General features: G+C 54.1%; 1 protein-coding gene and 1 long non-coding RNA gene across 4 annotated transcripts; one reads left to right on the top strand and one right to left on the bottom strand.

The window, feature by feature from the left end:
* Nucleotides 1-1059: 1059 nt before the first annotated feature.
* On the bottom strand, nucleotides 1060-21505 carry LRRC42 (leucine rich repeat containing 42). 2 transcript variants are annotated; one of them, XM_078156654.1, is made up of 10 exons: nucleotides 21228-21505; nucleotides 19383-19457; nucleotides 18999-19054; nucleotides 12904-13390; nucleotides 11613-11744; nucleotides 10419-10537; nucleotides 6694-6782; nucleotides 6476-6589; nucleotides 4855-4933; nucleotides 1060-4159 (listed from the first exon to the last, which is right to left on the bottom strand). In XM_078156654.1, exons 3-10 carry the CDS (start codon nucleotides 19027-19029, stop codon nucleotides 3897-3899), a joined length of 1314 nt encoding a protein of 437 aa, XP_078012780.1. In that variant the 5' UTR covers nucleotides 19030-19054; nucleotides 19383-19457; nucleotides 21228-21505; the 3' UTR covers nucleotides 1060-3896. The 2 variants fall into 2 exon arrangements, with proteins under 2 accessions (XP_078012780.1, XP_020843480.1); XM_020987821.2 differs by lacking the exons at nucleotides 18999-19054; nucleotides 19383-19457 and having other exon boundaries at nucleotides 21228-21504.
* Nucleotides 21506-21733: 228 nt separating this feature from the next.
* On the top strand, nucleotides 21734-24114 carry LOC110209378 (uncharacterized). 2 transcript variants are annotated; one of them, XR_013487444.1, is made up of 4 exons: nucleotides 21734-21818; nucleotides 22456-22595; nucleotides 22876-23094; nucleotides 23554-24114. It is a non-coding gene; the product is annotated as an uncharacterized LOC110209378 (long non-coding RNA). The 2 variants fall into 2 exon arrangements; XR_002324796.2 differs by lacking the exon at nucleotides 21734-21818 and adding an exon at nucleotides 22102-22248.
* Nucleotides 24115-25433: the final 1319 nt, after the last annotated feature.

Genomic DNA, 25433 nt, shown 5'->3' with positions numbered 1-25433 from the left:
ATGTACATGGAAGGACCAGTAAAGTGAAGATGAATGCTTTGATAAGTTTCATGAATTGGGAAGAGCCTTCACTGCAGGGGGTGGGAGAAGAGGACGAGGTTGGGGGGAGGCAGACCTTGGTGGAACAGCCCACAGACTTGCAGTGGACCGGCCTCTTGGTTTTGTGAACTTCTTTTTAAAAAATCTTTGTTACAAGGGAAGGCTCAATGAGAAGTCGAAAGTTAGGACGTTTTCAGAAATGACAATGTGAAAAAAAGGCATACATTCTGCAAGTTTTAAATGAGACCTTAGCTAGAAATAAAAATCAAAAGTTATGGGGCCATGGTGAGAAGTTCGAGGCCGGAAACCCATCTCTTCCACCAGTCCTTGAACTTGGAAGCTGGAGGGAGCTTTCAAACCCGTTTCCACCAGCTGACATCTGAAGGTGCTGGAGGCCAGGTTCTCTGGTTAATTGCTTCTCCTAGTAAAGCAAATCCCCTTTGCTTTAGACCTGTTGTCATGTGGATACTCCTAAGAACACCTCCCAGACCTGCGGGGCTGCTCAGGACATGCTCCTGGGATTAGGCATCTTCCCTGTAATCCGATCATGGGCTCCGTGTGATGGCTGGGACTAGTATCCCTTCACCGACAGCTCACTCAGAGGCTCCTCCCCTTGGAAGACCAGACAGTGAGTTGTTATGGCCCAAAAAATAATCTCCCACCCTCCAGTGACCAGATGCCCCACACTTAGCCAGGCTGGTTATCCCACAGGCGGTTTATTACCTACAGACTAAGTGCTTTGAGAGCCCGGACTACTTCCTTTTGTCTTTGTACCCCAAGAGCTGAGCCCAGTGCCTTAATGTCAATTGGCAAGACTGGCCATGTGAGACCAGGCCAAAGTTTGTATCCATTAGCATAGAATTCAGAGGCCCCAAGTTACGGCTTTAGAGCAGGGAGACGCTGAACCTGGGCTTTGGTGAAGCAGAGGTGCATTTACCAATCTGAGATAAACTGAGGCACAGAAAAATGAAATGACTCGTCCAAAGGTCAGGTGAATCAGACAATCAACCAGAAGCAAACTTAGAAAGGACAACCAGGAAGTTCTCATTTATTTTGTAGAAAATCTAATCATCACTAGGTCCACAGATTATCCTGCTCTGAAGATTAGAGGCAAACTCCAAGATCACCTTTCATTCATCAGGACAGAGTGAGAGCCCAAAGGAGAGGCTTGAAATGTAAATTTTGCTGAACTCTGTATGAATGCGACATTCAGTATCAAGACCCAAGTCAGCACTTCTAGAAAACTGTCGTGAGAATATGAGAGATCAGGGCAGCTAGGTGGTGCAGTGGATAGAGCTCCAGCCTTGGAGTCAGGAGGACCTGGCCTCAGACACTTGACAATTACTAGCCGTATGATCCTGGGCAAGTCATTTACCTCACCAAAAAAAGCAAAAAAAAAAAAGAGAGAGAGTATAAGAGATCCTGAGACTCCAGGCAGGTGATGCTAGAGTCAGAAGCCTTGTGCATGGGGGGCCACAAACTACCCAACAAGCATTCCCTGCGTAGAGTTCAGGGGTCCAAGATCTGGGATGGAAAAACAGTAACATTTATTTCACTATCATTGATGTTCTTTGTAATCCTCTGTATTTTACTTTACTTTAAGCATTTAAAAACGTGATTCTAAGAAGGGGTTCCTAAGTTTGACCAAACTTCAGTTTAAGGGGTCCAGGACACACACAAGGGAAAAGAGCCTCCTGGACTACACAGTGATTACAAGAATGCAATTGGAAATAACTCTAAAAGGCAGCTGAATTTGGATGAACGGCAATGAGCCATCTTGGTTCTGAGAATAAAAAAGAAACCACATCCTTCTTCTCAGTGGAGAGGTGGGGGACTGCGGGCACAGAATGTTGCACACACTATCAAATTGGGTGGCTTTTGGCAGTAGTATTGCTCATCTAAAAAGCAAATGCTTATTTCTGTGATCGAGCAGGGGAGGGCTATAAGTAGAAGAAAATGAGTGGGAAGATGCCTGACAGGAGAAAGGTAAAAGACAAGTTGATCTCGGCTGTGAAAGTCTTCTCTGGGATCCGTCCTTGGGAAGGGCATGTGAGGGGTGGCCGGAGGCCGGGGCTTCCAGAGCCCTGCTGTGGAATAAGCCCGGGCCCTGGGTCACCTGCGCCATCTTGGGGGGTTGTTGGGACTCTCTGGGCCTCATTTTCATAATCTGCAAGCAAGGGCACTGGACCAGATAACCACTAAGGACCCTCTCAGCTCTAGATCTGAAATTATGTGCATGTGTGTGTGTGTGTGTATGTGTGTACACATATGTGTGCATGTGCATATGTATGTGTGTATACAAGACTCAGCAGGGTAGAGTGGAGAGTATTTAACTCGGAGTCAAGAGTCCTGGGTTCAAATCCCAAGTCACTTCACCTCTCTCTGGGCTAGATGATCTCAGAGGACCCTTCTGGCCCGAGGTCTATGAGCCCGTGACCGTGAATCCACCAGGCCCGGGCACGAGGTATGCTAGAGGCCTGTGGGCAATTGGGTGACTCAGTGGGTAAAGCACAGAAGGCCTGTGTTCAAATGCAGTTTCTGATAATCACTAGCTGTGAGACCCTGGGCAAGTCACATCACCTCATTCTGCCTAGTTTCCTGTCCTGTAAAGCAGGAATACTGGACATCCCCCTCACAGGGCTGCCGTGAGAACAAATGAGGTGACCTGGGTAAAGCATTTCACTGGACCTGTGATTTCACTGGCCTGGAGGAACTCCCAGTGAGGAAACTCTCTGCCACTGCAGACGCACATGGGCTTTGCCTCCTCAGTCAGCAGAGGCTAATGGGGAGGTCACCGCTGGGGGGCGGGGAGGAGGTGGTCTGCCTGCCTCGAGTCTCTCCCCATGCGTCCATCCTCCTTCCCTCTGGTCTGACCGCGTCACTTGCCCACTAGAGGGCCGCCAATAGCTCCCTATCGCCTCCAGGAGCAAATACAAAACGTTCTGTTTGGGTCCAGAGCCCTTCGGGACCCGGCCCCCTCCCCCACCTTTCCACCTTACACCTCACTCCTGGCTGGTACTCTGCAGGCCAGTGACAAACGGCCCCCAGGCTCCATCTCCAGACTCTGGACGCTTTCCCGGGCTGTGCCCCACACCTGGAGCACTCTCCCTCCTCACTTCCACCTCCCAGCTTCCCCGGCTTCTTTCAGGTCCCACCTGCTACAGGAAGCCCTTCCTGATCCCCCTGCATCGATTCTGTTTGTCCATCGCCATTTGCATGTTGTCTTTCCGTTAGACTGTGAGTTCCTGGAGGGCAGGGACTATCTCTTGCCTTTCTCTGTAAAATCCCCAGTGCTCAGCACAATGCCTGGCACATAGTAGGTGCTTAATGAATGCTAAGTGGTGGACTGAATTAGACCTGGAGTCAAGCCCCGAGTTCAAATCTGGCTTCACACTCTTCCTGTGTGACCTTGGACTTATTACTTAATCAGCCTCAGTTTCCTCATCTGTAAAAGGGAGATGATAATATACCCACCTCGCCAAGTTGTTTTGAGCTTCAGAGGAGTCGTGTCAATGCCTCATAGCCCTTAAAGCACCAGATAAATGCTAGTCATTCCAGTTGCTGACTGACCAATCCGGGCTCCAACCTCCCTGGGTGGGCTGGAGACACGGGAGCCAATCGACCTCTGTCGGAGGCTCCAGGACCCCCCCCAAGGCTGCGGCCCCACCTCCAATCCAACACCACCAGCTAACAAGAGCAAAAAGGTTTCTTTGAAAAGTTACTATGTACTGAAAATACGCAGTAGAGACGCCGGCCGCCTCCTGCTCCAGACGCGAGCCCAAAGCCCAACGTCACCCGGCCCCTGGCGCCCCGCGGTACGGTCGGGGCCAGGGGCCGCCTACCCCCCCGGCCCATCACTAAGAATTAAGCAAGTCCCAGTCTTCCACCGTGAGGCGGACGCACTTCTGCCTGGAGGACGGCGAGCTGGGCGCTTCCTTCTCGGGCTCCTCCAGTGCTCTCTTCTTGGCGCTCTTGAGGTCCTGGCTCGTGGCTGCCTCCCGTTTCGACAACGGCCCGTGGCGTTCTGCGGCCTTCTCTTTATAGAACTGCAGCTTCTCGCCAGAGTTTGTATCTGCTAAGGGACACTTGGTAGGAGCTTCTGTCCAAGGCCGCTTTCCATCTGAGGCAGAAGCAAAGGCAGAGATTCAGTCTGCTGTGAGAATCTGAGGGGACATCGAGGCCCACCCTACCCAGCGCAAGAACCCTGTATGGGGCTCATCTATCTCCACTCCATGACCTCCAGTGACAGTGAGCTCACTACCTGTCACGACAGTCCATTCCAGGTGGGGATGGCTCCAAATATTATGACGTTCCTCCACACACCAAACAGCCACCCCTCCCTGTGACTGCCCCAACTCGGCCCGGTGCCCAAGGCTCGCTGCTGGCCCCTTTTCATTTCAGCTTGTTGTAGAGAGCGCTAAGGAAGAGTCTGGGTGCCCTCCAGGTCACTCTGACACGTGACAGGCTATATGGACAGAGGGCCACGTGAGGCATCAAGCCTCGTGGACCAAACCCAGACCATGCTGGCGGCTCCGAGGGCAGCAGGCCCCACATCTCCCAGAATGAGCCAGTCCTCTAGTGGGAAAGCTCTGGGGTCCAAGACCTGGGCGTGAGTCCCGGCTCGGCTACTTACTAGCTGTGGGGGCGCCCTCGGGCACCCACTTAACCTGGGCCTCATTCTCCTACATGGTCCTGGGCGATCATCTCTAGATGACCTCCCAGCTCTGACGCTGAGCCTCTGACTTTCCTGCTGAGCACAACGATCGACGGGTTTCATGGCAGCACAGAGGCGAAGCTGCAGCCGGAGGTACGTACAGAAACGCGATGCCGCCATCCGGGGCTTGTCCTGGCCTGCAACGGCTCCAGAGATCACACGCTCCCACTGCAGGACAATCTGGAACAGAGAGCACCAATGGCATCATCCACCACCCCACCAAAGGGGTCCGGCAAGCAGCACTCCGCCCCCAGGGGGGCATGAGAGCCTCTCAGAAAGCTACTGGCCTGGAGGGCTGGCCACAGGGCCCTAGGGCCACTGAATCGAGGACAGCAAAGCTCCGGCAGGGGCGTCATCTGTCCGGGACCCTGTGACCAGCCAGCGGCAGCAGGGGAGGCCTCCTGGCGCCAGGCCTGGTTCAGAGTTGGCCCAGAGCAGCGAGATCATTCAGTTTGTCATTCCCCCATAAGATGTAAGCTCCTGGAGGGCACAGACTGTCTTCTGCCTTCACGCTCCCTGGGCCCAGCGCAGAGCCGGGCACTACAAAGCACTGGTCCCCCATTCTAGGCTTCTGACATCTCCTGTCCACCCTGGTGGCAAGCAGCCAAGTGAGCCAGTGGGAAGAGCACGAGACCCTGGGCAGGTCACTTCACCTGTCTGCCTCAGTTTTCTCATCTGTAAAGTGGGGATAATGATACCCCTCCCTCCCAAAGCTGTCGTGAATTGGATGGGATGATACTTGTAAAGGCTTAGTGCACTGCCCAGCACATAGTAGGGGCTGTATAAATGTCAGTGACTGTTGATACTCTTTTTCAAGAGCTCTGCGATACGGCAGCACAGTGCAGAGGCAATCATGGACATCCACGTGCAGCAGCAGAAGCACTGGTGCTGGCAGCATTTATGAAGTGCCTACTGTGTGCACGGCCCAGGGCTGAGCACCAGAGACAAAGAAGGTCAATGACATTCCCCGCCCTCAAGGTGCTCCCATCTAAAGGGGGAGACAAATGACAAAACCTATTTACAAACAAGGTATAGGCGGGAGGGGACCTGCGAGAGGCTTCCTGGAAAAGGTGAGATTGGAGCTGGGACTTGATGGAAGGTGCAGATGTAGGAGGCAGAGGTGAGGAGGGAGAGCACAGGGAAAATGGCCAGAGGACGGCATGTCCTGGATCACGTAGGGGGTGTGTGTATGGGGGGGGGTATAGGAGGAAACCTGCAAAGGCAGGAGGGGGCCAAACTATAAAAATACAAACTGAGGATTTTAGATTTGATCCTGGAGGACAGCGGTGCCCTTTCAAGTGAACAGAGAAGTCAGGAAAGGGGAAGGCCTGAGGAGACAAACGGGTTCGGTTCCAGACATGCTACATTTGAGATGTCTATGGGACATCCAGGTCAGAATGTCTAAAAGACAACTGGAGGTGGGGAGGGAGATCTGAGAGTCACCCGCACAGATGTAACTGAAACCACAGGGGCTGAGATCGCCCAATGAAGTCATGGAGAGGGGCCAGAATGGAGCCCTGAGGGACTTGTTTCCCTATCTATAAAATGGGTATAACATGGCTCTTCAGAGGGTCCAACACTCACTCGTTAAGCCGTAAGTGGGGGCAAAGGCTGTGCTGGGCCTCAGGAGAGACAGTAGGTCCCCGCCCTCCCAGGGCTCACAGTCTTGGAATACACCAGGGCTCTGTTCAGAGCGCCAGATGAGTGTGTTCCCCAGGGTACCTGGTCTGCCCAGCCCTCCGTCTTGCAGCCGCTGTGGTCAAATTCCTTCAAAGGCACTTTGGAGTGAACAAGGCCAATGTGAGTCTGAAGCTTGTGCATGACGGCCTTCACATCCTAAACAAGGAAGACACGGTCGGTACGGCCCAGACACCCCCCCACCCCCGCTAGGGCATCTGCTGACACACAGACCTTCCCCCAAAGGAGGCCCGTGCTCTCACCTGAAGGCCGGTCCCAGAGATATCCAGACAGTTCAGTTTTCTAAAAGAGAAGAGGTAGCCAATTCCTGCATCGGTGATCTCCGGATTACCTAGAAAGTGAACCACAGCAGCCCATGTCCATGAAAATCAAACTTGGGGCCAAATGCTAATCACGAGTCCAAGAAGTACTAGAATACAGAGTCAGCAAACAGACACCTACTGAGCACCTACTGTGCCAGGCACACAGAAGTCAACAGTGATCCCCTTCTCTCAAGGAGCTCTGGTCCCGTGGGGCTGACAACATGAAAGAAACCAGGTGCCAAGAGGCGCCGGTCAGGATAAACTGGAGGTGGCCGACCCACGACGATCACCAAAGCCCTCCTTCAGAGCCCGGCCCCTCCTCACTGGCCCACCGCTGCTCCTCGCACCCCTGGAGGTAACAGGGAGCCACGGATGTCTGCCGAAGAGGGAAGGAGGGACAGGGACAGGGTCAGAGCACAAGACTCCTTCAGGAGGCCTCTCCTGCTTCCCCCAGAGGCTCAAGCCTCCCTCTCAGATGAGCTTCCGTTTACTGCGGCCCATCCCCTTTCAGACTGTATGCCCCTCAAGGGCAATGACTGTTTCAGGACTTTCTCGGATCCCCAGGACTCTGCACAGGCCGAGCATAAGTAAGTGCCTGCCGACTGGCTGATGTTAAGTGACAGAGTCTACTTAGGAGGACTGCCCTTGCACTCTGCCAGCCTCTGGGGCATTCACTCAAGCTCAGCGGCAGAATCGTGAACATCTGACGGGAGACGAGGGGGGCCGATGGGGGCAGTGGCATCACCCGAGACCCAGGTCAGGAGCCCAGCTGCGATCCCCTCGCTAAGCCTCAGACCCCTCCTCCACAGTGCAGCGTGCACTCTGCAGACCTGGTGGAGCGTCATCCACCACCGGGAGGGGGTCCTCGGCTGGGGCTGGGCATACCGTGCCCCAGCAGGAAGGCCAGGTCCGACAGGTCCAGCACCCACCTGAACAGCCACCGCTGCCCAGGGTCTGTGGGCTCATCACCCCGTGAATACACTCAGCACTCAAAGGCGCTGCCAAGAACCAAGTGGAAGCCCCAATGGCCGAGCGATGGCAGCGGGAAGAGGAATTCAGGGAATCTCGAGATTACCCATCTGAACAGAGCAGAACCCAAAGGACACCACACCCAGGAAGCAGATGAATGAAAATCAGAGACCAGGGTCTGGCCAGGAGGGAGCCTGGATGGGGACAGACAATTCCACTCCAGCAGGAAGCCAAACAGACTCTGGAGAGATTAACAGCTGAGATCCCACCGGCGGGCAGCAGGGAAGGAGGCAGGGCTGACACACGTGTTCCCCAGGCCACTCCTGAGGACACCCCAGTGGGCAGGGCCCACCCACAGGGTCACAGATGCCCAATGCAGAAAACCTAAGAACACCCCAACCCCTCTTAGCAATGACTGGAGGCTCTAAACAAACTCAAACACAGGGCCAACAAAAATGTGGATTGACTGAAAAATAGCACGGCTTCTGGAATCTCAGCACGGCCGTCTTGACAGCAGGGATTACATAATTTACTCAGAGGGGGCGGATGGGGTGTGGGTTCAGGCTACTAAACAGAGCCCCACATCTTTGCCAGTTCACACTGCATGCACCAGATCCAACCTCTGGCCTGAAGGCACATGAAGAAACCACCCTCACCGCCACTGGGGCAAGCTGCTCCTGTAGTTTTCCATCGTGTAAGAATTCAAATGCAAACTCCCAATCCTGATGACTTGTGCAGGTTATCTGGAAGGGTCGTCTTCCCTGGGGTCAGGTTTGACATGGAATTTTACATGGTTTGCATTTTAATTCTCTGGCTTCTCTGCTGTTGCTATTTACCTATAGCATTATTTTAACAAATGTTACAATGCCAACTAAAAACATAATTAATGACCCCAAAAAGCTAACCTAGAAGAAGGGCCTAACTCCCTAACAAAGAGGGCACACAAAGGAAAAAATGGATTTTCCACCAGGACTGCAAAAGCCGTGGAAGAAGGAATTGTAAGGAGAAAGATGTAGGAGAGGATGTGGTAATCTCAGCCACGCAGTGGACTCCCTGAAAACCCTAAAAGCCTGGAGACTCTCTTCAAGAATTCATCAAAGAGGGACAGCAAGGTGGCACCGGTCCTGGAGACAGGAAGACCTGAGTTCAAATCTGACTTCAGACACTTACCAGCTATATGGCTAAGTCACTTAACTGCAATTGTCTCAAAAAAGAAGAATTCATAGATGAAAACTGCCCATATCTCCTAAACCAGAAGGCAAAGTGAAGACAGAAAGAATCCAATGATCATCTCCTAAAAGGAGACCCAAAAGGAAAAGCCTGGAATGTCACTGCCACATCGCCAGAGTTTCCACACTGAAGAATAAGTATCCAAGCAGCCAGAACTAGACTCCAAGTGCCAGGAACCATAGTCAGGATCATGTAAGCCTTGTCAACTCCTACAGTAAATAGGAGGTGATCCTGGAATCTAATCTCTTCCAAAAAGGAACAAATGGAGGCTTACGAACAAGGAAGACTTTGCCTGCAAAGTTGAGCATACTTCTACAGCAGAAAAATGGACCTTGCATAGAAGATAAGACTTCCAAGCACTTCTGATGCAAAGGCCAGAGCTGAGCTGGGACCGTGAAATGCAAAAGCAAAAGAAAACTAGAAAGGTGCATTTACTGGAGTGACTGGAAGGAGCTGTGAGATGATGAAGGCCTGACATCCTAACTGGGGAGAAGTAACAGGTATCACCTCAGAATATTAATGTCTTCAAAGGAAATTAACAGAGTTAAATGAGAAAAACAGGGCCTAAGGAGAATGAAGGGTAAAGGGAGGCATCCTTCAGCGTGGAAAGGAGGAAGGGGGGGAACGTCCTCTTGGTAAGAAGGGGACACAAACACGGGCAGGGCTTCATTCTTCTCTAACACACCCACCCTTACAAACACAGAAGGAGGCAGGCCAACGTATGGGCAGAAATTAGTCACAAGCAAAACAAACTTTCTGGTCCTCATGGAGGGAGCAGACGACAAACAGTTTTGGAAGCTAAGGGGACATCATGTATAAATGTAACAAACATTACTGGGCTGGAGGAAAGCACCAGGAGACCATGCCAAGGACCCCTGACACAGAGCGGAGGGAGCAGGGCCAGGACCACCCTGCTACAGACGCCCTGAGGGAAGGAGGAGCTCTGGCACAGTGTGGACAGTGGACATTACCAGGGGTCTTTCCTGTGTTTAATTAGGGGAGGAGTCTGAGGGGGAGAAGAGGCAGTGATGGGGAGAGGAAAGCAGGAAGCAATGAAGCAAAGGAAAAGAAAGGAAGAAAGAGAGGAAGGAAAGGAAAAGAAGAAAGAGGAAGGAAGAAAGGGAAAGAATGGGGGGGTCACTAAAACATCTGGAGAGAAGGAAGGAGAGAAGGAAGCTCAGACAGGGGCAGGGCAGCTTTGAATGGACTCAGGAGAAAAGAGATTTACACATCACACACACCAGCCCTTTACAAATTCTACTTTGCACCCAGAAATGCTCTTTTTCAGTGTTGCTTAAGTTCAGAATAAAAAAATCCTGACTGGTTCATTAAAAGTTGACAGAACGGAGCCCAGCCTGAGCTGTCGCACGAGCCAAATCTGGTCCCAGAGAGCGCACGATGCACGATGGCCCCGTGTCTCTGTACTCGAGGCCGGTGCCCTCCCACTGCAACATCGCCCAACTCACAGGACAGGTCGAGTAAGGCGAGGTTTTCCAGTCCTCTTCTCATCACCCGAACGGGAGCTGTCATTCTCCGGACCCCAGCATCGGAGAGGCAATTGTCCTTCAGGCGGAGCTGGGTCACACTGTGGGGGTGAGGCCACAGACACCAGAATTGACTTGGGGGGTTCCCCATGGAACCCTGGCTGTGCTCCCAAGGGGCTGCCCTGACCCACCTCCCTCAATGGCCCCAGCACTGGCTGGACAGGCATCTGTGCCCTGCCCTCGGACTCCTTGGATTTACTCTGCAAACTTTCATTCCACACGTGTGTTGGTCTCATTCAATAATGTGGTCCCCTTCTTTGTCTTTATACCCAATTGCCCATCGTGGCGTCCAGCACACAGCAGGCACGAACACCAAACCGACTGTTTTTTTAATTGAGATTCTCAAAAGTGATGTTTGGTTACGTATAACTTACTGTTCGAACAAGGTAAAGAATGACGCCCCTTCCCACTCCTTAAGCCCTGCCCACGCAGGCCTCCAGGCCACGTGAGCAGTGGAAAGCGCTCTGCTAGCCCGCCAAGCCATGGCAGGTCAGACCAGACCAGAGGGACCCTGCCCTGAGACCAGGACAGCTGAGTACAGCAAAGGTCCATGCCACACTAGCTGCAGGGCTATCAATTTTTCCCCAAAGAAGTCAAAGATAATTTTCCAAGAGGATGAGTGGGAGCCTGCGCCTGTCGCGGGAAGATCAGCTCCCCAAAGCATCTGTGTGTTCTACGAGAACAGCTGAGCAGCTCTGTAGCTATGAAATGGACAGGAAAAGTCAGCACCCAGCACAATCATTCTCTGAGCCCTCACACAGGACACCTCCAATGGCCAGCCTGGTGTGAGTGGCAGGTGACCTAAAGCAGGTCCTATGCATGGTCTTGCATTAGTAGCACAGGCGGGAGAGAATGGACATAGCCCAAGGAGGCCATCAGAAAGCACCAAGTCCTCAATAAAGAGCATGGGACAATGCAAATGGCCCTGGGTTCAAAATCTGCCCCTGCTACCTACTATCCGTGTGGGATCTAGGCCTCAGTTTCTTCTGTTGTAAAGTGATGCCCCGATGGCCCCTGAGGTCCCTTTCACCTCTGGGGAGAAGCCTGTGGAAGATTCACTGGACTCTGGGGCCTCGGTGTGGCACGGCTTGGGGTGGCGTGGCTGGCAGGCCCTACCTGGACAGGGCCTCGTTGGTCAGATGCTCCAGGAGCTCATGCTCATCCCCAAGCTTACAGCAAGAAAGATCCAGGCAGGTCAGCTCCCGGAAAGACTTGATCTCTTCAAGCTTTTCCGAAATCACCAGATACCTGCCAAGCATGGAGAGGGGTCAGCGTGAATGCTCTGGGCCCTGGCAGATGCCAGGCCCAAGTGCTGGGGGAATAAGGGCTATGCTGCCTGCACTCAGGCCATGCAGCAAAGGGCCTAAAAAGGTGGTGTGCTAGGACCAGCCGGATGGAGTATGGAGGGCTCAGGCCCGCAGGGTGTGACCGGGGAGGAGGCAGGACCCAGGACCAGCTGCCTCCCTCCCCCAAGCACCAAGAGAAGTGCTCTAGGCCCAAGCCCCAGGGGCAGATGGCTCAGGGCCTGCAAGCCCCTTTCAAATGCTGAATCAGAGATGAGGGACTCAGCCGGGTACATAGAGGAACCTTATCTGGCCAGTCACATTTTGATTGCATTGTAAATAAAGCTCCAGTTTTCCATCTTCCAGTCACAGAGTTAATGGGGATTTGGGTGACTACTGGGCAATCAGAGAAAGAAAACATGCAGCCTCTGAGAAATGAATCAAGAGATTTTTGTAGTTCTCAAACAAGGACTGTCAGTGGAGAGCATGAGAGTAGGTGAACATGATTACGGGACATAGCAAAGTCAAGCCCCGCTGAGAATTCCAGGCACAGGCTCCCCACACGAAAGGCCCAGAGGGACATCTGGGAGTGTAGGAAAGGAGATGACTGGGCAGGCCAGAGCAGCTCTGGACAGCGAGCCGGGCCTGCGCTGTGTCCTGCACTCCAAAGCCCCCGTCCTTCCAATTCCCTTCCTAACCTGGCCAAAAAGCCTCCTCCCTTCAGTATGGGATTTTCACGATGTCACCCCAGATCAGAAATACCTCAGTATGACCTTCACAAATAAAACCAGAAACCTCTGGCCCCCCTCCTAAGAAGGGGCTGACCTCTCTTTGTAGAGACAGCTGTCAAGGTCCCTCTGAGCTCTGGCTTGGGAAACCTCATTCCTAAGTCATTCTCTCCTGGGCCTTAGTCTCTCACCTGTAAAATGGGGGGCTGAACTAGGAAGGCAAACCTATCCAAGACGCTCAGCATCCTGGGGCATCACCTGAACCACACTGCCCTCCCACGACGGGGAGCTCACCACGTCCCCCCACAGCCACTCTTATTCTTTGAGAAATCGTTCCTAACATCCAACCAAAACCTACGTCTCTCATCTCTCCGAGTTTAGGGCCCCCCCACTCACCTGTTCCGGAGGCAGAGCGAGCAGAGCACCAGACGCCCATAGGCCTCTGTAAACTTCTGCAAGGCGCGCAGCCCCGCACCGGGCTCCGTGAACTTGTGCCTGGCTTCCGCGGCACAGAAGAGCTTCTCGGCGATCTGTTCGGGGAAGCCGATGAGGGAGTCGATGTGGTCAACGTTGTCAGAGATGAAGCCCAGCACAAGGCTGAAGAGGGACTTAGCTGAGTAACGGAGGTTGCCTTCCCTCGTGTAGGTGAAGATGAAGTGGTCCGTCTTCTCCTTCCTGGCGGCATCATCTTCCCTGTTCATGCACAGCTCCACGGAGAAACCTTTGGGAAACAGCCTCAAAGGCCTTGGCTCCCGCAAGCTGCTTGGGACACCATTGAGGGCTAGGCTGACCATGTGGAGGCGGCCATTTTCCCTGACATAGATAGGACCTGGGTCCGGGCAACTTCGTGATCTGAGGTAGCAAGACATTCCCCTGGCTGCACCTACAAAAAGTAAGACCTTGGGAGGAGGCTGAACCCAAAGGAGGAAGCCAGACCCAAGGAGGAGGCTGGCCCCAAGGGAGGAGGCTGAACCCAAAGGGGGAGGCTAGAGCCAAGGGAGGAGGCTGGCCCCAAGGAAGGAGGCTGAACCCAAGGGAGGAGGCTGAACCCAAAGAAGGAGGCTAGACCCAAGGGTGGAAGCTGGCCCCCTGGAAGCCATAGCTCTATAGCAGGTACGGTCCAGGAAACATGTCCTGTGTAGGACAAGGGGGACTCATCCTCGGGGTGCCAGGACTTCTCTCCCTCTCTGAAGTCAATGAAAAGCTGTTCTAGTAGCTTTGGCATGTGGTATCTGAAGTGTGTCTGATGCCCCATCCCAGCAGCAAAAGCCAATTCCAATCAGGCCCTTGTAAACAATATCCTTCAAGACCCATCCATGTCTTAGAGAGCTAGGGGAGGTACGGAGGCACACAGGCAAGGCCCCTGCCCTCAGGGTGCTTACAGCTCAGCTAGAGATGACCCAGACAATCATTAAACACACATTCATTAAGCTCCAACTGTGTGCCAGTCCCTGTGCTAGGTCCCAGGGGAGGGACAGAGAAGACCTGCCCTGGAGACACATGCAGCTCAGAGGGGAGACGTAAAAGAGACAGTCAATCGACAAGCATTTATCACATCCCTAACATGTGACAGGTAACATAGAGAAAAAGACAAAAACCTCAGAGATGATGCACACACAGGACACCTGGTTTGGTCATTTCAGTCGTATCTGACTCTTGGTGACCCCATCTGGGGTTTTCTTGGCAGATACTGAAGAGGTTTACCATTTCCTTCTCCAGCTCATTTTACAGATGAGGAAACTGAGGCAAACAGGGTTAAGAGACTTGCCCAGGGTCACACAGCTAGTAAGTATCTGAGGGTAGATTTGAACTCGAAGATGAGTCTTCCTGACTCCAGGCCTGGCGCTCTATGTACTATGGCGCCACCTAGCTGCCCCAATAAGTATATAAACACCGTATAGATAACACCTGGTGATTCAGAATATGACATCCAAATGGACTAGATGTCGAACAGGCCTCAGAGGGAAAAAACAAAGCAAGCGTCAGCCCGGGATGTGGCTCTGCCGCTGCTCCACCATGTGACTGTGAGCAAACACTTCAGCACTTTGTGCCTCAGTTTCCTACAAAATGAAGGCGTCAGACTCGGGCAGGGCCTGGACACGAAGGTCCCTTCTAATTTGAAATCCTAGAGTTTTACAACTTCAGCAACATCAGAAGGAGAGCTTGTCACTCAACTCAAAAAGGTGGCTCCCGGGAGGAGTCCAGCCTTGCTCCCATGCAAGGCTGAACGTCGGCGTGGAGCCGAGGACCACTGTGAAGGCTGAAAGCCCCAGCTCTTTATGACACATAAAACTCTCCTTTTTTCTCCAGAGGCTCTGTGCTTCTCCTTTCCCAGTCCTGGCTGCTTCTGGTAAAAGAGTGTGGGCATGGGCCTTGAGCGCACACACTTAAGATCCAAGGCCCCACACAGCCAAGATCCCTCCGGCAAGGAAGGCCCTGCCGCCCGGGGAGCTGGAGACGGCCATGCTTCCGCCAGAAACAGGCGCGCCAGTGAAAGGGGCTCCTGGGGGTGCGAGGAGGAAGCGCTGAGGCTGCCAGGGAACAGCCCTGCTTCCCAGCAGCAGCCTCCCCTCTCCCAGGTCTCCCCTGCTACTGACCGAGACATACTCCACTAAGGAGGGAGCCGCAGCCGCCCTGAGCCTGGGAGCTTGAGCCTACTGGGGACAGAGGGAGCGCGAGGGATCCTCAAAGGCCTGCAAGCTTCACTGCCGGTCAGATGAGGGAGGGAGACGATTCAGTTCAGCCCAAGCTTTGACTAACAAACTGCTGTACACGAGGTATTGTGTGAGCTGCCCTGGGGACACAAGGTCGAAAACAACCCAGGCCCCATCTCCCAGGAGAAGGCAATGTAACCCAAACCAAGAGACTCCTCTTCCTTTCCAGTCTGATATCTCACTCCCTTCCACACACACTCTATGATGCAGGGACCCCAGCCTTCTCGCTGCAATGAGCCACCTCCCCACTGGGGCCTCTGCAGTGCTTAGCACAGCGTCTGGCATACCGCGGGTGCTTAATAACTGGGTGCTGATTGATGACTGTCCCCCACTGCTCTAATGCTCTCCTCCTTACCTCTGCCTCCTGTCTTCCTTAAAGACCCAGCCCAGGAGTCTTCCCCTTCCCCCAAGATCCCTCCCATCTACACTGTACACACCCTGTGCACACAGAGTTGTGCCTGCTGTCTCCCTACCTCCTGGAGGGTAAGAACCATGTGTTTGCCTCTCTCGCATCCCCACTCCTTGGCACAAGGCCAGCACCTGATCAGTGCTTGCTGACTGACCTAGAAAACGAAGAATGACACCAGGTGCGGTGTGGTGGGGACAGAAGACAGCTCCAGACACAGAGGGCAGACTCTCGGGGATAAAAGGATGCTTCAGTTTTGGAGAGGTTTCCTGGAGGAGGCGACCAATGAGGTAGCCCCTGAAGAGGAGGCTGAAACAGCCCCGGCCTGGGTTCTAGCACTGACTCAGTGTCAGCCCCCTCTGGGCCTGGGGTCTCCAGCCCTCTTCAGTGTCCTAGAAAAGCAGAGGCCTCGCTCCCCCCCCCGCCCAACCCCCCACACACACATGCAATGAGATGGCTGGGGTTGGGGGGTGGGGATTCAGGAGGAGGCCACCATGGGAACTGTAGGTAATGTAAAGGAATGCATTAAGAAGCTGTATGCCATGGCCCAAGGAGTGCTGGGCACGGGGCTGGGTTCACTGTCTGCAGGGCAGACCACAGGATGAACTCCCTGACCAGGCCCTGGGCTCTTTGGGGTGAGCACTGAGAGTCTGATTGGGCCCAGGGACCCAAGAACTGGAAACCCTGGAAGCAACTCTGAAGCTTGAAGGGTTTCACGGAGTCCATCTCTCCCATTTTACAGATGAGGAACGGAAGTCCACTGAGGCTCAGGGACCTGCCCCAGGCCACCCAGGTACTAAGTGGCAGAGCTAGCATTTGGATCCAGGTCCTCCAATCCACCACCCCCTGGAAGCATCCAGGTCCAGGGGTCAGCGGAGCGGGGCAACACCTGCCAGGGCTCCACACCCAGCACTCTGCTCACAAACCTAACTGGCAGAGCTGGGCCTCTGGCTGCTCACTGCCCTGGACTCCTGCAGCCCCCACAGGCTGGGCTGGCCTAGCAAACTGTCTACCTAAGCAGAAAAAAAAGACAAACTCTTCCTTTCCTAAGGCTCTGGGCCCCGACAACATGGGCCATGCTGTCCCATACCCCAAAGTCCAAAGCCTGTCCATCCTCCTCCAGGAACTGCCCCTGGTTGTGGGGCAGCCCAGCAAGTCTGGATCTCTCCAACTCACGCACTCCCCAAGGGAAGCTCCGATAGCCAGTGAAGGGGGTGCCTGGGGATGGCAGGCCTGCGTGGGGGCCTCAAGCGGCCCCCACACAGGACTCAGTCATCTCCCCACGAGAATCCAACGCCTGGGCTCTGACCCTGACTCACCCTGGGTGCAGAGCTCAGAGATTTAGTGCTGGAAGGGGCCTCAGAGGCCTTTACAGGTGAGGACAAGGAGGCCTGCCCCAAGTGCCCCAGCTCCATAAGTGCCTGAGGCAGACTGACAGAGAAGGGGAAGAGAGAATTGTGCTGGTGCCCGAATCCATGACCCACAGCTTGGACTTGTTAAAAAGGGTATCATTCTATACTTAGTTTCAAAGCAGCACTGCTTGTCTGGGTCTCTCTCTGAACCTTCCTATTCTCTTCTGTGCATTTTTTTAGAACACACGACATCCGAACCTATGCAAACCACTCCAGGACTGCACAAAACACTCCTTTTGGAGGCAGACAACCCAGGTTCAAATCCCAGCTCCAAGAGACCTCAGCCTCACAGGGAAAAATAAGGTGGGGGAGGGGTAGCTGGACTCCAGCTGTCCAGGGACATCCCTTTGCGCTCCAAGGCCTATGGCCCGGCCTCTCCTCTCACAGTCCTCCACGCCCAGGAGAGGCAGGAGCCACCTGCTCATCCTGCCAAGCTCAGGGTGCAGGCCAACTCGCCTGTGAAAATCAGGCTCATCTTACTCCCGTGAGGGCGACCCAAAATGTCAGCTGTGGAGGAGAACAGGCCGTGAGCGAGGGGCCTCTGGTTCAGCTCCAGCCCCCACGCTGCTTCTCCTTCTCCATCTGGGATCTACTGCCATCTAAACCCAACACAAAACCGGGTGTGTTCCCGAGGACGGCGTCCTCTCCCTGGCACGACAGCCTGGGAGGCATACTCGACGTCTCCAATCCCACCTCCATGACGCCATTCACGTCTTTAAGGTAATAAGCATTTAGGCAGTGCTGGCCATGTGCCAAACACTGTGGTTAAGTGGTTTTCAAATATTACTTCATCTTGATGCCCATAACCCTGCAAGAGAGATGCTACTGCTACTCTGATTTTACAGATGAGGAAACTGAGGCAGACAGCGGTTAAGTGCTTTGCCCAGGGTCCTCCTGCTAGGAAGTATCTGAGGCAAGACTGGAACTCAAGTCTTCCTGACTCCAGGTCCACAGCTCTACCCATGGCACCAACAGCTGCCTCACCTCCACCTGGCTGCTATCTATCCACCCTTTCCTCATCCTCATCATTAGCCTCTTCACTGGTCTCCCTGCCTGCTTCCCCCATCCCCATCCACCCATTGAGTGTTTCCTGGTCTGATGGGGCCTCTCCTCTGTTCACAACCATCCAGGGGCTCCCTACCCTCTAAGACAAAGCTTCTTAACCCACCCCCAAGTACATGGCCTTTTTTTTAAAACTGTATTTCAAATTGCATTTCAAACTATATTTCGGGTGGTTTCCTTTGTAATGCTTTGTACTTCTTGTGTGCCTTTAAAAAACAATACTCTGAGAAGGGTCCACCGTTCTCCCCAGTCGTCTGTCTGCCTAAGGGGCCCAGACCAGGAGAACGGTGAAGAGTCGACGCTCGAGGATAAAACACAAAGTACTCAGGGTAAGGCTCCGGCCATCACGTCACTCACTGCCGAGCGCTCTGCAAACCCAACATCCCCCCACCCGTATGCAGGGCTTTTGTCCTGGTCGTATTCCCCGCCAGAATCACACTCCTTCCTCCTCTCAAGTCCGCCCACAAGCACTGCCTAAACCCCTACTATGCACCAGGCTGTCTGCTGATCTCTAGGGATACAAAGAAAGGCCTGACCCAGTCCCTGCTCTCCAGGAGCTCCCAGTCTGACGGGAGGCATGTTTGCACACCGTCCACGGTTATGTACATACAAGATGGAGAGGACAGCCTGAGGATCTTCTCGGAGTGGGGCTTGGCAAAGGCTCCTCGCAGGAGCTGAGACTTGTAGGAATCCCCATCACGCTCAGCCTTCCCTCATCTCCCCAGCTGTTGGCACCTCCTCCAAAAGAGCTTTGATCTCATCCGGGGCCTCCCCTCCGATGACCCAGGCAGCTAGCTCTGTGGTCCAGGAAAGACAGCGCTGGGCCCGGCATCAGGAAGACCCAAGTCTGAATCCCACCTCAGACACTTAAGAGCTGGAGCACCCTGGCCAACTTACTTGACCTCTCTCTGGGCCTCTGTTTCTCCATCTGTAGCACCTACTTCCCAGAGCTCCTGTGAGGATCAAATTGAGATACATAAGCAAAGCACCAAAGAAATGCTGGCTATTGCGATGGCTGGTCTCATGAACGCAGCTCAGAGCCCATTCGAGGGCATCTCATCTCTGTCTTCTTGAGGTTGACCACGGGGTCTACTCCACCTCCTGGGGGCCTGGCCTATCCCAAGGAGCCCACGGGCTGGCTGGCTATCAGCTCCTCCTGGCCATGGCCATCTTCTTTGCTCTAATGCTTCTCTGACCACATCCTTTATTCTTTTTCTGCCTCACCTCCCATCTGCCCATCCCAGGCCCCCTTGGCTGCTCTTTGGGTGAGCCTTGGCTTACATTCTTCAGAGGCTGTGTGTCCCATGACTTGAAGCCATCAGCAGTGATAGACAGAGGGATGGAGGAGATAAGCCACTGTTTCAAGGAGAAGCTTGGGGTCATTAAGAGAATTTTGTTATTTCCCAAAGGCCACTTGACCGGCCCATTCTGTTCAGCTCCAGGGCCGGCTCCCTGTTTATTTCAGGTGTCACTCACACTCACACACACACAAAATGGGGCAGCCCCCCAACTTTAGACTGCAGTCTAGACAACAGGCCCCCCCCAACCACCGAGTATTGCTCAGGGGGTTATGTGTTTTTGTCCTGGTATCCCCAGACCCCTAATTCATCACCTCAACAAGCAGGCATCGAATGAGTTTTTAGGGAAGGAGCTAGGCTATCATCTCTAGCCCCCACCCCACCCACTACTCTAAAACAATCCCACTGTCCCATCTGAAGAGAAAGCAGACAAGATACCTTAAGGAACCCACTCTTTGAAAGAAAACATGCCTTCCTTCTCTGTCGGCCACCCTGACTTTCACCTAGCCAAAAACTACTAGGGCTGAGGGTGGGGACTGGGGCAGGAGGCAAGGAAGGCAGCAGTGAGACCCCTCCAGGCTTCAGTCTCCCTATCTGTAAAACAAGGGTGTCAGATTCGATAGCCTCTCAGCTCCCTTCTGTCTAAGGATGGAGGCTCCAGGGACCTTACTTGGCTCCCTCCACTGGGACAAAAACGGGCCACGCTGGCATACCAGGAAAGAAGGGCTACCAGCTGCAGACTCATCACCCAGAATTCCAGGGAGAGTGTGTCCCACTGGCCTCGTCAGGAGGGGAGTCAGTCCTCTCTCCCATGAGCTAACAGCAGCACACCCCCCTCCCCCCCAGACCTTCAGGGTCCTTTGGCCCTCCCCCTCTCCGGCCCCTTCCCTTGCCTCCCTTAAACTTGCAGGCTTCTCACCACTTTGCTTTCTGGTTCCCACACCCCAGAACCTCACTCTTCCTCCCCTCCTCCAGGGCCACCTCCCTTCTCCTGGGCCCAGCTGATCCCAATGGCCAGTCTGACCTCAAAGCCCCGGCCTTGGCACTCATACCCAGCTCGGGCCTAAGGCCTGCTTCTTTTACCAGCTTCCCCCCCATCCCTACACCCTGTCCCCCTCCCCAGGACAACCCTGAGCCCACATCCTGCTCCCAGGCTAATCTCCCCCTCCCCTCCCCCAGTCCCCTGGGCCTCAGTGCAGGCTCCCAGAATGCCAGGCACCCTCAGCTCAGGGACGGGGCCCTTCGCGGTTCCTCCACATTCTGGGCTCCCTCTCCCCTCCCCCCGTCCCTCGGGAGTTACTTTGTATCCACTGCCAGGTTTCAGGCCTGCTTCCCCCTGAAGTTCCCTGGGGGCAGGGCCTCTGCCTCCAAGCTCAGCACACAGTAGGTGTTTAATGAAAGGGGGCTGAAGGATGGTCAATCACACGCCAATTTCTGCGCATCCCCCCACCTCTCGGACCCTATTCCCCTTCTTTTCCCGCCCCATCACCCCTTTCCAAATCGCCACACCCATTCCCCTCCCCCAAGCCCTCCTCTTCCCTGCCTCTCTCAACGAACACTCGTGGACCCCCTCCGATCTCCCTCCTCAAACCCCCAAGGCAACCGTGGGGAAAGCGCTGCCCCGCCCGGTAGCGGGCGAATGACGAGGCCTGACCTCAAAGGACCTGGGTTCAACTCCTACCTCGGAGCCCTACTACCCGTATGACCTTGGGCGAGTCATTCACCCTCCCTGGGCCTCAGTCTCCCCATCTGTAAACGAGGCGGTTGGCCTCCCGCTGGCTGGGTGGGGAGCTCCCGGCCCCGCGATGCTGCGCCCCTCCCCCCTTACCTGCACCCTGCCGCCTCGGGGGCAGCTGCTCGGACCCCCGCTCCTGCGCCCCACTGCTCTTCCTCCTCCTTCTCCCCGCTCCGAAGCCTCCGCCAGCTCCGGCCCCCGGCCTCCCGCCTCGGGCTCGCTCCGTCAGTCCCTCCGTCGGGCCCCGGGACCCGGCCGAGGGCAAAGGAATAGGGGGAAGGCAAGGGGAAGAAGGGGGGGCGCGAGCCCGGGAGCGCGGGAGCGCGAACCGGGCAGGCGCGGGCCCGGGAGCGCGCGCGGGCGCGGCAAACGCGCAGGCGCGGCAGGGGCCTGGGCGAAACGCCAAAGACCGCGGGCAAGGAGAAGCGCGAGCACGGCCGCGGAGACGGGGGCGGGGGCAGGGCGGTGCGTGCGCGTGACGAGGAGCGCTCCCTTCTCTTCCCCCCACCCTTCTCCTGCGGGCGCGCGCCCGAGGGGCCGGTGAAGAGGGCGAGCTTCCCACGGGGCTTAGCGGGAGAGGGGGCGGGGCTGGGAGGGGGCGGGGCTGGACAGGAGGCCCGGCGGATCGAGCCTAGGGTCCGCGGCAAGGGCCGGGACGTGAGGAAGACCGGGGCTTGGCTTGGGGCGAGTGGAGGGGTCTGATGGGGCGGGTTGGACCGAGTCAGGACGGGGAGGGACAGAAGGGAGGGCCGGGGTGGGAACAGTGGGTGTCCGGGCATGGGAGGAGGGGCCGGAGGCCGGAGGCCGGGAGGGGCGGAGACCGAAGCAGAAGCCCTGGATCCTTGGGCGGGAACTGGCCAGGAGAGATGGGGGCGGAGCGAAACGAAGGGAGGTGCCTCCAGGGAGCGGGGAGGGGATTGGCGAGAACGACTAGGGGGCGGGTAATGGGTGGGGCGAAGGGAAGGAAGGTGCGCGCTGAGTGGGATAGGGCGGAAGTCGAGGTCCGCTGCGGGGGCGTGTCCGTGGAGCGGAGGGAGGTGATTGGCGACGGAGGCTGGGGGCGGGGCGCAGCCCGACGACCGCTTTGAGCGTGAGCCTGGAGGGGCAGGGTGAGGTAGGCTCGTTCCTTGGATGGGCGTGGCGAATAGCGTGGCGGGGCAGGATACCGAGAAACTTGAGAACCTGGGACCACAGAAGGGAGTTGGGGAAAAGGGGGGGGCCGAGGCGCCGGGGGGAGGAAGGGGGAGGGGCCTGAAGAAAGAGGGGAATCCAATGAATAAATAAAGGGAGCGTGGATTAAATGCAAGGGCTGTGCCCATAGGGCTATGTGCTGCTGACTGCGGATGCAAACAGAAGACTCCCCGCCCTCAGGGAGCCCACCGTCTAATGGGGGAGAAGACACGTATAGGAGGTCCCCTGGTCAAGCTGCAAGTCCAGCTTTCATGATGCTGTTACACTATTGTACGTGAGCGCCAAGGACTTTGGGAAGAGAACCTTCCTTTCCGGGTCTTCTCTAGCTGTGGCTGCATGGGGAGGGCCAGCAGAGGGGTGCTGAGCTGCTTTGAGGCTGGGTCCCCGGGGTGCGCCTTCCTGGGTTGTCTGAGCAACTTAGGAAAACTCACTCTATCCCTCCCCTCCTCCCCTGTCTCTTTCAGTCAGGACCCACCCCCACCCCCATTTGTGTTTTGTTGGCAAAGCAACTGAAGTAGTTTGCTATTTCCTTCTCCATCTCATTTTACAGATCAGGAAACTAAGGCAAACAACAGGGCAAAGTGACTTGCCCAGGGTCACACAGCTAGTACGTGTCTGAGGCCAGATTTGATCTCAGGAAGATGAGTCTTCCTGACTGCAGGCCCAGCGCTTTTTCTACTTGGACGCCTACTCAAAAATGGTTCTTTATCAACTTCCACCTTAGGAAACTGAAGTCCTGAGGGGTTAAAGTGATTGGCCTGGGCACAAGGTAGGGGATTCAAATCTAAATCCTCTGATTTAGCCAAAATCATCACTTTGCTCTGCTGCCTTTAAAAGGAGATCCAGAACTGCCTTTCCCATTTCTTTGTGTCCCCAACCCTTAGCACAGCACCTGGCACATAGTAGGTGCTTAATGAATGTTTGTTTATTACCGAAAGGGATCCTGGTATATCAGAAAGAGTCTTGGATTTTAAATGAGAGGATCTGATACTGGCTCTGCTTAATTACAACTGTGTGACCTTAAGCAAATAGCTAAACCTTTCTCAACCTCAGTACCTCATCTGGAGAAGGTAAGGGAGTGGATGAGAAGGTCTCTAAGGCCCCTTCAGTTTGAAACCTGTGACTATTGTCACCCTTCCCTCCCCAACTAGTAGAACCATAGGAAGACCAGGGAAGCACGCATTCAAAAGTAAACTAGGTATGAATAATTATTTAATTCTTTTAAAAGGCTCAAAGGAACTTTGGATCATTGGCTGAAAGCAGGCACACATCTGGCCCTACATCAAACTGCAAGCCTGTTCACAATCCCAGATTCCAGCAGCAGGTCAATTGAGTGGTTGTCTGTGAAAGACTCCTGAAAAGAGGTTGCCTTGAGGGAAAGAGGATGGAGTTTCTGTCCTTTCCCTTCCCCTTGACTTGCTGATGTCCTTGAGAACCTCAAAAACTCTGGAGTTCTACTAAGAGATGGTAGCAATGGACCTAGAGCAACAGTGGCTGAAGTCAGCAGCTAGCACAGACCAGACATATCGAGGGCATGGCTCCACAAAGTCACCAAGCCTCAGAGCCCAACAGCGTTCACAAAGGGGAACTCCAGGACTCTACAAAGGGAGGAAAGGATTTCCAGGAGCGTTGAGTTTATACTTTGGCCAAATGCGCTCTCTAAGTTTGAACCCACTCTCCCCAAGGATTTGTGAATGCAAAGGGAAAGGACATTCCTAGTTGAGGGAAAGTTTCTGTAACAACTGTTTTTGCTGTACCTGCTTAGTAAAATATCCTTTCTAAAACCTAATTAAGCCTGGCTGATAATCTGTGTGGAGCACACCCCTCACATGCAATGTGGGGGCTTAGGAGCAACTGTACTAGAAACCCCAGCCCCTCAGAATTGTCCCTGAAACATTGGAGAGAAAATAGCCACCCTTTGGGGACCTAGCTTGCCCTTGGGAATAGGAGTTAGGGAATTAGCCATAGAGGACATGCTACATTATGAATTGGTCACACCTTGATTTAACTTTCAAGTGCATGGAAATAGTAGCAGCTTTCCAAAATATTCAGTTTTGGGTGGGTAAGAAGGTGTGGTAAGAACAAAAATATGAAACAGAAGGGCATTGAGATCATGATCAGCAGAGGGGAAATGTAAAAATGAAACAGCAGAGGGCAAGAGAGGAATCTTGGAGTCACCCTTGCCTTCATTTAATGTTACCATTCATTTATTTGACAGACATTACATCCCTCCTGCATACAGAGAAATGGGGACCGTCTCCAGTCTTCCTGATCTCTATCTGGCCGCTGGACCCACATGGCCCCAGAGGAGAAAGTGAGGCTGGTGACCCTGTACAGCCCTCCCTCACTTCAATCCAATTCAGTTGCAAGTCCCGGCTTCATCTTCCTGATGTCCTTCCTTCGAGAAGGAAGGACAAACATCAACAGTAGAGCACTGTTCTGATCATTGAGGGGAGATGCAAAATTTAAGTGAGACTGTTCCTTCTCCTGTGGAGGTTAGAGTCTGGCCAGGGCATATGACACAAACAGAAATTAACAGTAGAATGAAACACTCCATGATGAGCGTATCAGAGGGGTCTTTATCCTTCCTCTCCCTCTCATTTCTGACATCCTTCTCCTACCAGGTCCAGATCCTCATCACCTCAGTCCTGACCAGTCTCCTCTCTAGTCTTCCAGCTTCTAGTCTCTGCGCTCTGATTCATCCTACAACAATATGGCTGGATCTGGGTCAGAAGCTGTTATCCCCGTGCCTCCCCATTGCCTTCAGATGAGGCTAGCCTAGTGAGGTTAGCCCCTTAGCCTAGTATTTAAGGTCCCTGGCAAAGCATATTGCCCTGTAGATGCTATTTGCATTCATTATTTAAGCACCAATCACTGAGGGGGATATAGAAACCCTCCCTGCTTTACCTTACCTGCCGTAGCTGGGAGGCAAACAGTTAAAAACATTATCTACCAACATCATCAACCACTTAGGACAATTAAAAAAGTTCAAGAGACAGTTTCTGATAATTTAATGATTTTATTAATAAGGCCAGCAGGTTATTAATAAAAGGGTGGTCACTTGCCCGACTCTCTTAGACACTCATGGTGGAAGGCTCACAGTTTATA

The sequence above is a fragment of the Phascolarctos cinereus genome, unplaced genomic scaffold (genome assembly GCF_003287225.1).
Source record: "Phascolarctos cinereus isolate Bilbo 61053 unplaced genomic scaffold, phaCin_HiC Scaffold_5;HRSCAF=322, whole genome shotgun sequence".
NCBI lineage: Eukaryota > Metazoa > Chordata > Mammalia > Diprotodontia > Phascolarctidae > Phascolarctos > Phascolarctos cinereus.
The sequence above is the reverse complement of the archived record's forward strand: the minus strand, read 5'-3'. Positions and strand labels throughout refer to the sequence as shown.

Bases quoted from the DNA above. Each gene is read 5' to 3' on its own strand.
- LRRC42 (XM_078156654.1), bottom strand. From the start codon at position 19,029: ATGGAGAAACAGAGGCCCAGAGAGAGGTCAA. The intron at 11,745-12,903 runs GTGAGTGGGGGG...CATGCTTGGCAG, and splicing joins TCGCTCTGCCTCCGGAACAG to GTATCTGGTGATTTCGGAAA. The intron at 4,934-6,475 runs GTACCCTGGGGA...TCTCTGTTCCAG, and splicing joins CGGAGGGCTGGGCAGACCAG to ATTGTCCTGCAGTGGGAGCG.